The 15,436-nt window shown below is 37.6% G+C and overlaps 1 protein-coding gene across 2 annotated transcripts in view; it reads left to right on the forward strand.

Annotated features, from left to right (window-relative positions):
* Positions 1-15,436, forward strand: part of LOC106937340 (mitogen-activated protein kinase kinase kinase kinase 4-like) — a 46,476-nt gene that overhangs the window by 17,557 nt on the left and 13,483 nt on the right. For both annotated transcript variants that reach the window (XM_015018781.1, XM_015018782.1), the window contains exons 3-9: positions 3,307-3,363; positions 6,782-6,907; positions 7,044-7,154; positions 11,407-11,497; positions 11,600-11,730; positions 12,492-12,546; positions 14,544-14,622. In XM_015018781.1, the coding sequence (XP_014874267.1) occupies positions 3,307-3,363; positions 6,782-6,907; positions 7,044-7,154; positions 11,407-11,497; positions 11,600-11,730; positions 12,492-12,546; positions 14,544-14,622 (650 nt within the window). The remainder of the gene's footprint in view (positions 1-3,306; positions 3,364-6,781; positions 6,908-7,043; positions 7,155-11,406; positions 11,498-11,599; positions 11,731-12,491; positions 12,547-14,543; positions 14,623-15,436) is intronic.

Here is a 15,436-nt window from a genome sequence, read left to right on the forward strand (position 1 = left end):
ATAACATTATGATTTTTTACAAGTGTATGTACACTTTTGACCACAACTGTACATCTTGTGTTCTTCCTCTGACTACTACACTGAAGAGTGTTGTTTTATTTCTACTGTCACAACAGTCCCTGTTTTTCTTTCTTTATGAATGACTTCAAATACATGTAGATATTGCTTTTATTCTTATTTTATTTCTTCTAATGTTCATATTTTTACACTTTGGTTCTGTATTACTAGAACAATTGAAAACTGAAGTCAAATTTTTTGTTTGCGCTCAATATCTTGGTCAATAAAGTTGACTCTAGTTCTTTAATGTTACTTGATAGTGTTTAAGTGTGGTGCATTCACTGGTCAGATTTTTGAATTTCTGACCATCCAATTGTCAGATTCTGGTCATGGATTTTTCCATTCATATTTGCACAAAATGAGTCAAAAAGTGAGCATATTGAGTGTGCTGTGGTGGCGCAGGGGTTAAGCACAACCCATGTAGTCCTCGACGCGATCGCAGGTCGATTCCCGGCCTGGTGACCTTTGCCGCATGTCTTTCCCCATCTCTCATTACCAACTTTCCTGTCAATTAACTATCAAATAAAGGCCACTAGAGCCAATACAAACCTTTAAAAAAAGTTAGCATATTGTTTCTAGATGACTTTATCTTAATATTACCAAAAAGACAAGTCTAATGATTTAATGAATAGAGGTTTTCATAGGCTGCGACAGACTGGTGACCTGTCCAGGATGTTCCCTTCCTCTCGCCTGGAACGTTAGCTGGAGATAGACACCAGCAGACCCTCCCGACCCCATTAGGGACAAGGGTGTAAAGAAAATGGATGGAGGTTTTCATAGGCCGTAGGATGAACAAAAAACAGTCCTAATGCTACTGCTGGTTTCTCCTTCTTCAACTCTTTGTACAAGACGAATGCCTAAATGGGAGAGTTTTAATTCTTCAGTTAACAAAATAAATTTCTGCACGGTAACACTACTTAATGATGACAAGAAACATTAACACTCCAAAGGATTTATCTAATTTGGGTGTAGTTTAATAAATGTGCAGACCAGTGTTGGGTTTAGATTATACTATTTACCGAGAAATAGTATATGTAGAACAAGTTCTAGGACCAATCGTGGCGGTGTTGCAGAGCCACTTTTCCCCATTTTATTCCTGGCATCATGATTCCAGGTACTTTAGATTATGACCTCTTGAAGGGATTCACCCAGGCAGCGCAGGTCAGTGTTAGTGACATTCTGCTTCCTTATGTCTCGTCTGATCTGAAACAGCTCCCCGGTGTGAGCCTTTAACATCCACACGACTATCCATGTCTGCAGCCAGCAGCATTCTGAAGTCTTCTAGTGACCAGCCAGGTCCCCCAAATCGCTCCCTTGTTGAAATCTGTGTCAATCTGTCAGACATCCAGTTACAGCATTCTCTGGCTAACTTGCTGTGGGACATACAACACCTGAATCAGTTCCCAGTGAATGCCTGCTCGCATCCAGGCCAAAGGACAGGTCCCTCCGTGCTGACATGAGATCAGTGCCTCTGTTATCCAGTTGATGTGACAGTTTAGTCACCGCCATGCAGTCACAGGAGCATTCAATGCTTCCTCCATGTAATTCAGTTTTATTTCATATCCGCTACTCTTTCTCAGTGATTAATTATACTGAATATAACATTTTGTTTGTAATGCACTTCACATGTAAATCTCAAAATGCTACACAAAGACAATTACAGCTGAGCCTTTTTAGTCAGTGACTATATGAATTTGAGGCTATATTTCAGCTACAAAAATAATTATTTTCATTCCTCAAGCGTTTTCCGGGTTGGCAGTGTAACAACATTTTGGATTATCTTGAAGCACAATACATGGTATACACTAAGTCATTGGGAATATTATTTTTACACTGTGAGAACTGAAGAAGTACGTATTTTGCTCTCCTTTTTGGAAATGTTAACGCTAGGGGTTTACACTAGTTATTACTGTGTTATTGTTATTGTGTTATTATTACAAATCAGCTCAAAATTAACTATCAGTTGGTATCTGTTCATGTATTATTTTTATAGAACCTTCTATTTAATTTATTCTTGAGCTCCTTGTTGGAACATGTAATTCTTCTCAGTATTACAAAAATGTTAACTTTTTTAATAAAAGTTGAACAATAATGTGGTTATTGGGTTACATTTCTACATCCGTTACCACTTTTAGACAATGTTTTTTTTTATTTTTTTTTTTTTTTTTTTTTTTTTTTTTTTACTTTTCCATATCTGTGCAATGATCCTTAACTGAAACAGACTAGCTGTGACTGTTGAGAAAACCACACCCGGGCGACCATGAACTGTTCAGATTACAATCTGGGAAGCTTCTGTGGACGTCTCTGATGAGGACATGTTGAACTCGGACACAGCGATTTCAAAACGCTGTCGCCCCAGCTGGCCCGAGATGGAGAGAAAGTCTCTGCTAACACTTTGAGGAAGGGATCGGTTTCTTAGAATTGCAGAAGATGTGCGGTGCCTTTTGAACAAATGTATTCCTCTCAAACTTTCTCATATTTTGTATTGTTAAAAATGCAGATTTCATTGTATTTTGTTTGGATTCTCAACACAATTTGGTATGTAGCTGTGAAGTGGAAGGGCTGGTTTTAGGAGTAGGAATTTGAGAGTAAGCTGACTTCATACAAAAATGCCGTACCATTTGTAAAAAAAAAAAATAAAAAAATCTTGGAACCACTTATTGTTTTACTTTTACCTCACAGTGATGTGCAACTTTGTGTTTGGCTTTCACATAAGATCAGTTTCATCTGTCCTGACCAATTGGCTAGTTGTCATCCTTTCGTGTATATTTCATAGACTTTCCATACATCACAGCCTTGAGGCTTTACGGAGCAGCTGTTCATGAATCTTGTCACTGTTCTGACTCATGACACTGTTTTCAATTTCTCCCTTTTCACCTGACTGCCCTTTACAGCTCCAGTCCTCTTTGCTGACTTTTTTTTCACTCTCATTATGTCACGTCTTGTTCTTTCTGACTGGCTCTCCCAAGAGAAAATGAAATTAGGCAGACAGTTCAGTGAATGCAGAATTACATCACAGGCTGAGTGTTTTCTCAAAGACGGTGTAATGTGTGGCTGTGTGTGAGAGAATGTGAACATGTTTGACTGTCAGATCTGGAATTGGCTAGGATCGATTTTTCTTTTATGTCTCGGCGTCACGGCAACGAGAGTTTCTCTAGTTTCTGCACTTTTACTGTCGAGAGTTTTTGTAGGATGCTTATGTGGTTAAACTGGTTGTGACGCTAACTGCTTCTTTACGTTTGCCACCAGGGTCGCCATGTCAAGACTGGTCAGCTGGCAGCTATCAAAGTCATGGAGGTCACAGAGGTAAATGTTTTACTGCTTTTACTCCTGCTGCAAATTCTCTTTGTATCCTTGCAGTATCATTGCCCTAAATCGTTTAGTCCTTATTAGACTTAGAAAATCAATATGAAGGAATCCAGGGTACTTTACCTTTAGTATATAGTGCTCCATCATTGTCTTCCTACATAATTGAAACTGCAGCATACTCAATTCATTCACCAGTTGATGCCTAGTTGACACCTCAATTTTAATGCCAAATTTTGTCCCGATTTTCCTCTTCTGACAATCTTAAGGACACTCTGATTAGCCGGTTACTCTTAAGACATCTTCCTGCCATGTGTAGGGTTTTAAGAGTGCTCTGATCTGCTCCAACCTAAAATCAGAGATATTCAACGTGTTGGATTGTCTGGGCCCGATATTGCAATGTGTTTGGTGGCCCCTGTGGACATGAGAATCACAGAGGGGAATTCTAAACAAAGACAACAAAACAACTGCCATGTCACACCAGAAAGTCCAGCGGTGACATCTAAGGTGTCTTTTTCTATTGTTTGTTTCTCTATTAAACTTGTTTTGCGAGATTTTCTGTCTGATATCTGACTATTGATGAGTGACATTGGTTTGTGTGCGTTGTGCTGCTCCTGCCGTTTGGTTGTATGCCACGCATTGTACAAGCAAACCTGCTATACCTAAGACTTTTTATCATCAAGTGTGTGGTCTGTCAGGTTTTAATAATCGAATGACAATTTTATAATCTTGCCGCATGAACTAGGCATAAGAAAGACTACCACAGATTTTTTTTTATTTTTTATTTTTGGACACATGGCCAATTTTGCTGTATTGAATATTCTAAAATCCAATAAATTCCACACATCTGTTGCTGCTGCAGAATTTATGCAAGTGCTTCTTGAAAGTCATCGCAATGACCCAATCGTAGCTTTAGTCAAGCTCATGGTACGCTGTGTACGTCACAATCTGTCTGACGAAGAATCAAACCTCAACATGCTGAATAGTTGGAGTGGCTCCAACTGATGGCAGCCTGACCTACTTTTTGAATGGCACAACTAATATTTATTTGACAACTAGGAACTCAAGGAAATGAACTTCCATCTTCGGAAAATCAACAAAAGTCAGCAGAAGTGACATACCAAAACTGACCCAGTGGGACAGTATGTTTGTTCTTTGACACCCTTTATCCTGTTATACTTAAAGCATAAAAAACAACCAAGAAAATCAAGAAAAATGAAAAAAAAAAAAATCAAATCTTGTTTTTCCAGTACGGAACTCTGCATTTATCTCAATACGTTTCTTTTTTTTTTTTTTTTTTTTCATTTTAAAGGTTATTTACTCAAGCTTTTAAAGTTTTTAACTGAACTCCCTAAAGAACTAAAAGTCACGAGAGGACACAGCCAGCAGCCCAATAAAACAGCCTGTAGAAAACTTCCCTGATTGTTCTGTCATGACTCCAAACAGACGGCTTCTCCTCTGTGTTTCCACTCTGAGTTCTCTCACTGCACACTTAGGTCATTGAAGCGATTTGAACTCTTACAATCCACTCGGGAGCCTCTCATAATTCTCCTGTCAGAGTACGCACATACAACACGGATCAAACTAGAATGTTCTTTAATATAGCACTTTCCCCGACTAAATCGAATTACGAGAACAACTCTCCTCCTCCTCTCCGTACGCTTCTCATGTTTCTTTTTTTATTTCCCACAGACAGAAGTAGTTTTTTATTAGATCTCTGTGATATTAAAGCTCTGTTCACTTTAGAGTTTAAAAGCCACAGTGTTACATTGTTGTTTTGCTATTATGAAATATTAATAAGTTGCTGTGGAGTAAATCAATTTGAGGATAGAAAAACGTCAAATAAAAGCTGCATCCGGGGTTTGTGTGAGTTTACAGATTGGAACAGGATTATACATTACACCTTTATGATATAGTTGGAATTAAACATGTTGACCCAGTATTTATGTGGAAGAAGTAACTTTGTACATATTTTTTAGTAAGTCTTATTTAATTTTGCAACCATGTCTAAGTTTGCTCAAATTTGGCTTTCTGAATCCATTTTGCAACAGTTTGGCAACAGTGTCGCAGAGTTGAATTTTTATTTATTTTTTTGTTGTTGTTGTTGTTGTTGTTGTTTTTTTGTGGACATATTTTTGTTGTTGTAATAATACATTAAAAATGGACTTATCAAATGCTCTAATTCAAATCATTTAGCTTAAACAGTTAGCTGTGTTCTAAAAAGTCTGCTAAACCGTTTTGACACACATTTGACCTGCAATAAAAAGTTTTTACGGCTCATCAGGATAATAAGTTCATAAAAGGATATCATTTAGATCTTTAATAACTTAATGTGGCCAGATTCCAGTGGACCTGATAATTTGACCATCTGGAAAGTTTAGACATTACTGTGAAAGCACATGTTGTTTAATCATTCGTTCTTGTTTTTGTTTTGTTTTTTTCCTTTTCTGCAGTGAAATCCTTTATTATCAGTATCATAACCATATGTTCTGCATTTACCTATGTCAAGTTTTAAGTTATCATTTTGTTTGTGTAAAAATAGTGCATAATACAGCGCTGGTCTTGCAGCATTTTCAAATGGAATCAGAGTTTTTGTAAATGCAGATTTTTATTTTTATTTTTTTAAATGTGAAAAATCTACATTGAAATAAATATTTTGAGTAAAGCAGCTGTGGCCAAAGCTAAGCTGGGAGACACAAAACTACAAATAGTTGATACTTTGTTGATGAATTGTGTAATTCACCGACCTTTAGGAGCCTTTTTGTCTTGTATTTACAGCTTTTATTTCATTATAAAAGACCATTAACTTGACCTCTACGTTGGTGCATGTTTGAACTTTGAAGTGTTAAACTGTGAACATGAAGCCAAACTTAGGAGCACTTGCTGCTGAAGCATGAACTCGCACAGAACAGTTCACATGCACATTTTCATCATCAACAAGTTTGACTTTTCCTGTGGACTTTTTTTTTTTTTAATGATTTCTCTGCTGCTCTGCTACAGACAATCTGTGGAAATGCCTCTCTATTATCTGCCATCGCACACTTACTCACACTTGCGCAAGCAGACGGCAGTCACAGGTGGGGGGGAGGGCTTTCCTTTTTTTTTTTTTTTTCTTTGTTGTTTCAGATGGTGGCGAAAGTTCCCACTCTGTAGTAGTGCTAAGATGTCATTTTCTGGTGTCTGTGCAGATTTAAAAGCAGGCAGGAACTTGAAAAAAAGTCCAACTCCTCCAGCTCCCCTACCATTCACATGTCTCTTCTCATTTCCCATGATCTCTTTCACGAAACCAAAACATTGCTTATTATTGTGTTATTTGTTCATACTTGGGGTTATTTCGGTGTGTTGTCATTGTTGGCCGTACTGACTAAACTTGTGCTGTCTTTAATATTGTCTCTTTTTTTGGGAATTGTGTCTGTAGGAAGAAGAGGAGGAGATAAAGCTGGAGATTAATATGCTGAAGAGTTATTCTCATCACAGAAACATTGCTACTTATTATGGTGCCTTCATTAAAAAAGGACCTGCTGGACAGGACCACCAACTTTGGGTTTGTAAACTGAAATAGTTGAAAAATATTTCATGTTCCGAGCATTCTGCTCATTTAAAGACGGCGATATTTAGTGCTTTTCATAAATGTGGCAGAAACGTATCACTACTAACCATTAAATTGTTTGCGTCTTTAGTTAGTGATGGAGTACTGTGGTGCTGGCTCTGTGACAGACTTGGTAAAAAAGACTAAAGGAAACTGTTTGAAAGAGGACTGGATTGCCTACATCTGCAGAGAGGTGCTAAGGGTAAGGAACACAAACACAGAGCAAAACACACATTTATGTAATCATAACTGCCTTGTATAGAAAGAGCCTGCTGAGTCCTAATGTGTTGTTAGCTGTAAATATCCAGTGCAGCATACAGTTATGGCCTTTTGGTATCAGGACCTAATGATATGACGGACTCCTTAGTAATGTTTAGGTAATGATGAGCCGTTTTATAATGTTATACAATGGACACGCGTCCATTCCTGACTAACTGTTTATAAACTTCAAGCTGAAATACATTGCCACAGTGTTGATTGACAGACTATTGGCTGGCATTTGCAAAGCAACCAATCCAGGAGCACCATTTATTTTGCTTGGCGCTGATTGGCTGAACCACCAGAAACAGAGACAAGGACGACTTTAATTATTAGCTTCTGTAGTAGTGTTAACATGGTTTCCACTTTGCGTACTAATGCATATTTAGGTATGTTTGGAGTTTGAAATATTAAAATAGGGAGATATAAGCATTTTTAGAGGAAGCCTTAAGTATTTGTGGATTTTAGTTATTTGCGGGCAGCTAGTATCACAGATGCTGTTTTTTGTGATTTTCTGGTGTTTCTGACTGAGCATTTGCCTTAAAACATGATTTTATGTTTTTAAAAATGACGACAAGGATTTTTAGTTGACATTTTAAAATACCTTTAGCATTTTATGCTAGCAATAACACAGTTAGCGAGGTTAGCATAAATAGCCTCTGTGCGTATTTCTTCAAGAATGTAGGCCGCTACTTTCACACCACAATTTTCAAAACTCACACTATTTATATGTTTATATAAATCTCATATGTTTCATAACAGAAAGAGACTGAAAGCTTTAAATAATAAAAACAGCAATGTCACAGGAAGATTTTTAGTCTTCCTGCCAGCTATCAAGGTTGAGTCAGGATCAGTTCTTTCCTTTTATAAATTCAGCCTAATGTTGTCAAAGTTTGTCCAAGGTTTGGGAAACTTCTTCTTTTTAATCCCCAACACTGGGGTTCAGAACTGCTGAAGCTGTAAAAATTTGAAATGGCGAAAGAGTCATATGACTCGTGGCCAGTCTAATTCTCTTGTAACAGCAATAATAAACAAGGATTCCTCTTTAAAGAACATGGTTTCCTTAAAAATAGCCTCCACCGTTCATCTTTCATCCTTTATCTGACCTCATTTTAAAACACCTCAGTGATTCTCCAACATTGACTCTTCTTTCCACACCAACAACTTGCACACTGGAGAGGATTCTTGTTAGTACTTAGATCAAATCTGTTCACTGATAGGGAAAAAAAGGGGAATATTTTGTATCCGACCAGCTGGTCAGGGCAGGTCAGGTGGAAAATTGTCAGATTCCAGCGAACTTCTAACTTCTTTCCAAAAAGTAAAAGTCCAAGACGGAGTTCCACGCTTATTTCTTCCGTAGGAATGAAGTAGCACAAGCCGGCTGCAAAGTTTTGGATTGGACCCTTCGTAGTGTTCAGGTCCATCTTAAGACAATGCCAAAAGGGAAAGACAACTTCAGGAAGCAGTTGTTGCTGCCTATCAGTCTGGGAAAGTCCAAGATGTCATTTCCAAACAATGGCGTCATATCTTTCAGCAGTTATCTCTGCTGTCAATCTTCACCAAGGTGGACGTCCAAGAAGCTGTAGTAAAGTTTTCTTTGAAAACTAAGTCAAATCCTTCCGAAATACGGTTCCTTCGGTAGTTGAGAGCATCGTTGAGACGTTCAGTTGTAACGGGCAGCCACATTTTTTGGAGACACCTTAAAGAGGGTGTGTGTGCCGGTGACTCATACCAACTCTCAAGCACAATGGCGCAGAGGTGATGGGCTTATTTTTGCTTCTCTGTGTATCGAAATATTCTAGTGTCAGTGTAAGAAGCTGGAGCTTGAATAAAACTAGTCATCTCACAGGATGTTTAGGAAAATGATCTTTAGCACATCAGCAAATCTCTAAAAGAATGGCTAAAAAACAAAATAAAATATTGCAAAGAAGTAGTAAAAGTTGTGGGAGGGGCTTAAGAAAACTTTCCATAAACTGCAATGAGCTGAATGAATTTGAATAGAAAGCAAAGCCAACTGGAAGTAACATGAAAATGTTGCCAAAAAATTACTTGATCACACACCTTTCCATTAATCAGGATTAGCTTCACCAAAAAGTGGTAGTACAGGCTCTAATGTTGCATAGCAAATGTGTGGCTAACCTGGTTATACACTGTAGCTTGAGTCAGTCTGTTTTATTGTTAGTTTGACAAATGGCTCTGCCACAATTATGAATATGTATTCCACTTTGAATGCATTGTTATTGAGCTGTAGAGTAAAGCACCACATCCACTGTTGATTCCACATTTTAATTTGCAATGAATGTGCTAATGTGTTTTGTCAGTGTGTTAAAAAGCTGTATTATAAACTGTGACAAGCACTTGGTAATGTTTTTTCTAAATGCTTTGAGGCATTTAAGACAAGTGTTCACACATTGACTAAGGAAGTTCAAAATAATCCACATTTCCATGAATGAATTGCTGAGCAGACTGAGGCACAGTTATACCGTTTACCCGTTCTGAAATAATTACCCAGCAGGTCATGTAATTTTTGTATCTGCAACTAGATTTAAGCTTTGCTTTAGCTGTCGTTTATGGCTCATATCAATCATTTTGGTGTTTCATTCCAGTTTTGTGTATAACAGGGAACTGAAGATGCTTTTTATGCAGTTCCTCTTTCCACAGTGACTCTAGTTCATTGGAGCTACTCTAATCCTTAAAGTGCAATGTCTTGCAAAAACATCCAAATCGTTTTTTCTATTTCTTTTATTTTCATACTTAATTGGACAGTTTAAAGTATAGCGTTGTTTAGGAGATGACGAGATTTTAAGAAAAACTGCTTCCTGTGTTCTCTCTTTGAGTTTGTGATCGTAGTAACAAACCGAGGTGTCCTTCAGCTCGCCTGAGCCAAGTTCAAATAAATCTCTTCGCTGATGATATTGTGCTTCTGTCAAGGACGAGAATAAAACTGGTTTATTTTTAGTGTTTAGAATTTTGAAGGGGATCACAAAAAAAAAATCTGGACAGTGGCCAGTATTTTCTGAGCTGCAGTCAGCCACGCTGTCTCCTGATTGTTTCAACATCACAACATCCCCTCACACACACATGCACACGCGCGCACACACTCACACACACACTCACGCACACACACATAGAGGCACTACGGTCTGACATAGCGTCATTGTCTGAAATATGACTCACTTCCTCTGTTTATTTAACCTCCTTTGAAGAAACGAGAATGCGAGGACACTGAAGTGTGTGTGCTCTGAAAGTAAGCAACTATTAGAGGTTCTCAACTTGAACACTTTAGCATTTAGAAGAGACCTATTGGGAAAAAATAAATATTTATTGTGGCCGATTTCCTTTTTCTTCTAAAACTCAAAATAATTTAACCCTTTCTCTTTTGATGGGATCATGTCAGTTTCCCGATATTTCATTATATAAGCACAGGCATGCTAAAAATGGAGCACACTCTGCATTAATGCTATGTTTTATCATGTATCCTCTAGAATGTGGTCGCTACAAAAACCACAGCCCTAATTCCACAATGTCAATAATTGTTACATTAACAGAGAGAGTTTGTGAAAAACTTAGTACACCCATCACACTTGACATGCAAAGTCAAGTGTGATGACTTTGCATTTTTAAAGTCACTACACTACAATTTTTAAAGAGGTGTGCTTTTTATTATGTCCATTTGCAGAACGTTCAAAAGTTTCATCAATATCTCTTTCCAATTTCCAAAGTTATAACCTTTAGTGTACTTTTATGGCATTTTCTTAGACTAAGTTGTGATAAAACAAAGATTTTATGTGTATGTGTGTGTGTGTGTCTATATATATATATATATATATATATATAATATCTCCAAAAAGACAGGAGTGTTTTTCTCTTAAATCAAAGTTGGACAGGAAATGGCTCCAAAGACTGTCTATAGAAGAGAGCTCCGTTGTGTAATCTTGTTGTTTTGACTGACTAAAGCCACAGACATTATATTCTTGCCACAGGAAATTACACTAATTTGTTAAGAGACATAATATGTGTTCCTTACAGCAAGAATGTTTACAGTTGAGCCACAAGTCTGACAATCTGGGTCTGTATGAATCCAGGCATGTGACGAAGCCGTTCTCTGACGGCCAGTGTTTGCCACTTTCATACTTGCAAGTCATCTGACTCGTCCGTGGACGGGCGCGCTCATTGTGGACGTATTTGTCTTCCAGGGTCTTTCCCATCTTCACTCCCATCATGTGATCCACCGAGACATAAAGGGCCAAAATGTTTTGCTCACGGAGAACGCTGAGGTCAAACTGGGTAAGATGGAACGCAGCAAGATGCAGAGTAGTAACGAGGGAGTGTAAGAGTCCTTTCTTGGTGTTTTCATTCATGATCATTTCTCATACTTTCGTACTCCAGTTGACTTTGGAGTCTCGGCTCAGTTGGACAAGACGATTGGTCGAAGGAACACTTTCATCGGTACTCCCTATTGGATGGCTCCAGAGGTCATCGCCTGTGACGAGAATCCAGACGCCACCTATGACTACAGAGTAACTTTTTTTTTGTGCAATGCAAACAGAACACAGCACAGAAATTTAGATCATGTTTTTGTAGTGCAAAAATCCAGAGGAGAATCAGCTCCTTACAAACAACAAACAGTGGGGGGGGAAAAAAAAAAAAAAGATTTGGAGCCGACAGCAACAGCTAAGCTGCAGCTGTGACTCGGTGTGTAGAGCTGTTGTTTTGAGATCAGAAAGTTGTGGGTCTGATTCCAGCTTGTCACATGTTGATGTGCCCCTGGGCATGACAGACAACCCCCAAGTTAGTTTTAATCTAATTATTTATGTAAAGTTTTGTTTTCCACTGATCTATTAGATGAAAAAAGATACAACAATTTTTTCTCACTGTCTGATATTAAACTGAGCCTAAAGGCACATTTACATGTGACGAGAGAAAGCAAGAATCAAACCCACAACCTTTGCAAAACAACTACTACACCCACTTAGGCATTGTCGCCTGATGTATGTAAATCTGTGGTTTCAGCTTTACATTTGTATCATTTTGTCTGTTTACAGGGAATTTAAATCATATTTCTTGTTTCTGTGAATCCGCTGATTCATTTCCAGAAGTGAGATTTCAGTTTCAGAAATCTTTGTATTTGAAACATTGTCTATAATTGTTGGGTTATTTTGTCTTGGTTTGCACCCAAACTCACTCATAGGCCGCAATGCAAACAGCCACCAAATAGAGTTTCATCTTGGCTTGTGTGTTTGCTACAGACTCAGCCTTTTCTTTTCTCTTTTGTTTCTAGAGCGATCTTTGGTCATTAGGCATCACTGCACTGGAGATGGCGGAAGGAGCTCCTCGTAAGTTACAAACACAAGATATGCAGATCTGTGATGAGGTAAAAAGTCGGTACACCCTTAGTCAGCACCTATGTTTGGATAAATTTATCTTGTGATACGTTACACCGTGTCCATACTTATTTTAGTAAAGAAACAGTTTGTAAAACTAACAGATATTTTAACTAGGGGAGTTAGTAACAGGAAATTGCTATATAATAAATAGGTTGATGTACTGTGAATTCAGGTGCATATTAAAGACTGTTGTTGCCCATAAATCAGTAAAGGGTTATAAAGTCATTTCCAATCAATTTGTAGTCCATCATCGTAGGACAGTGGTGCACAAAACTCAGGCCTGGTGCCATCTACTATTAGAAATTTGCATGCATTTTATGTAGATGGACGTGATTCAAATTTTTTTAAGGAGGAGGATCTTATCAAAAAAGGAAATTTTAAAGAAAATGTCCATTGTCTTACACTGGAAATTAGACAAAATACAAAGTTATTGTCTTCTATTACCACTGTTTTCATCTTTTGCTTTGCTTTCATTTAAAGTAGATGAAAAGTTATGAAGTTATGCCACAAACATTTAGCGGGATTCATTAAAGTTAGCAAAATACACATTTTCTGAAGAAAAAATGGCTTCTTTATCTATTGTAGTGGATTAAAAAAGACAACAACAATTAGGGAATCAGGTTTTCTTAAAAATTATAAGCAAACATCTGAGAACCTTTTAAGATACAATATTTACAGGTCAATTTTTCTACAAAAATCTCACTCCCATGTTTGTTACACTGCTATATTGCAAAGTTAAATTATTGTAGAGCAGATGAAAACATTTTTTTGAATTATTCAAGGTTTTAAATTGAAAGTAAGAAGCTGTTACTTCCCCCTCCAAATACTTTAAACTTGGTAAATTTGGTCTAAGGAAAAATGTTTAGACACCAATATATTAAGTAAAAAATTGTACAACTGAAAAACATTTAAGGCAGTTGCCAATTTTCAAAGTTCACCTTGATGGCTGACGGCTTAATCCTGAGAAACATTTCCAACCAAACTCAAGAGCTCTGTCTCAGACAAACCTTTCTTCACATGCTAAAATTTGAAGCTCATGTCAGTACGTTTTAGAAATAGACTAAACAATTATAAACCAAACTTTCTCTCTCTTTATCTCTCTCTTTATAAATATAGCAGCACTTGTCAGATTTCATCCGAACATACTAATTTACAATATGTCTGGGTAAGTGACCCTGAAGTGGAGACATTTGGTTGTAATGCACAGTGCTGTGTTTGTATAAAGCCAAATGTCACTTCTTTTTACAAAAAAATCACCAAAACACACGTGGTCAAGGGCTGATGATAGGAAAACCCAGAGAGTGAAAACACCACACAAAAAGATAATGAAAGAATTTTAAAAAACTGTTGGGTAAATCTGTCTGTTGGGTTGTTTTCTATGGGTATCCTGATCCGATATCGATACGTTTTCCAGTTCCAGTGTCACATGTTTATTAAAGTTTAAAGATTATTGATCTTTTAGAATGTGTTCTTGCATTATTATGCCATTATCGTTACATTACTTGACAAAAGTCTCAAAGCAACAATATTATTGCTTCAGGCCTACTTGTATCTCACACACGGAGCCAATGGTTAATAATAAACGGGTCAGTTATTCTCATATCTATTGCTGCTGATGTCGTATCGGGTCGATATCAGTCATTTCTCAAAGCTGTGATATACAATACAATACTAACATTTTTAATTTTGCTAGTAAAGAATAATCATGGCCAACGCTTTGTAATCTAAACCTGAAGGCCTGAAAATGACTGAAATGTCTAGAAATGTCATCTCTGAGCTGAAATAGGCTTTGAATGTCTTTGTTGTTTTTTTCACGTGGCTGTAAAGACTGTGCAGAAATCACTGCCTCTCTTCCAAGGATTCTTTAAATCCATTTTCAGCAGTCCTGACACACTTTTCTTTGTTGTCTTTGTTCTATGTCCGACTCCGTTGCGTTCCCTCTGCAGCTCTCTGCGACATGCATCCAATGAGAGCTCTGTTTCTGATTCCTCGAAACCCCGCGCCCAGACTCAAATCGAAGAAGTGGTAAGCCTGTGAACACAACTCTCATCTGTACGCACATCACAGGGAAACAGGCAGCAGGCTTGAGGCTCTCAGGTGGCTTTTGTTGTGGGTTTCGTACATCTACACATTTCGTACAAAACACATTCAAGCTGTTTCTTTTCACAAAAAGCTCAGTGCTTGTAGACGTGTGGCGATCACTGCAAGTTATTTTTCCTGTGTGTAAATTAAAGTTACCGTGGTGTTTCTGCTGTAACTTTGAAACTAAATTGGGTTTTGATTTTTACCCTCTTTACATCAATCACTCGTCTTGCACTTCCTGCCCTTTCATGCATAATAGAAAAGCTCTTCCCATTGAACTCTGGACTGACACTAGCTGCTGTCTTTCATTCACTATTAAAACGACCAGAAATGCCTTTTCTCCCAGCAGCTTTTAATAGCTATAGTAGGTCTTGGAGTGCAGAGCTTTGCCATGATTTTACCCAGAGGCCTCCTTGAGGCGAAAAAACGAAGCAACAACACACACATTGCTTTCCCTGCCCTGTTCAGACAACAGTCCCATTCGACTCTCTCAGCGATTTCTGATGGTAGATTTAGTCTTAAAGCCTCACATCGACTTTACAATTTACACAATATTTTTCTGAGTGCTGAGAGGAATGATAAGCTGATTGGAGGTAAGTTGCCAGACAACTCTAGGAAGTTTATAGCAGCTACTAGACACGGGTATTGATGTAAACATTATTGATTTGTCTGCTTTTTACATCGATGTTTTTTTTTTTTTTTTTTTTTTTTTGGAAACTTTTTTGTTTTTAATTTTGGGTGTTTTTTTGGAAAAAAT

Source organism: Poecilia latipinna, unplaced genomic scaffold (genome assembly GCF_001443285.1).
Source record: "Poecilia latipinna isolate Pla-1442-1.1 unplaced genomic scaffold, P_latipinna-1.0 Scaffold2320, whole genome shotgun sequence".
In the NCBI taxonomy this organism is placed as follows: domain Eukaryota; kingdom Metazoa; phylum Chordata; class Actinopteri; order Cyprinodontiformes; family Poeciliidae; genus Poecilia; species Poecilia latipinna.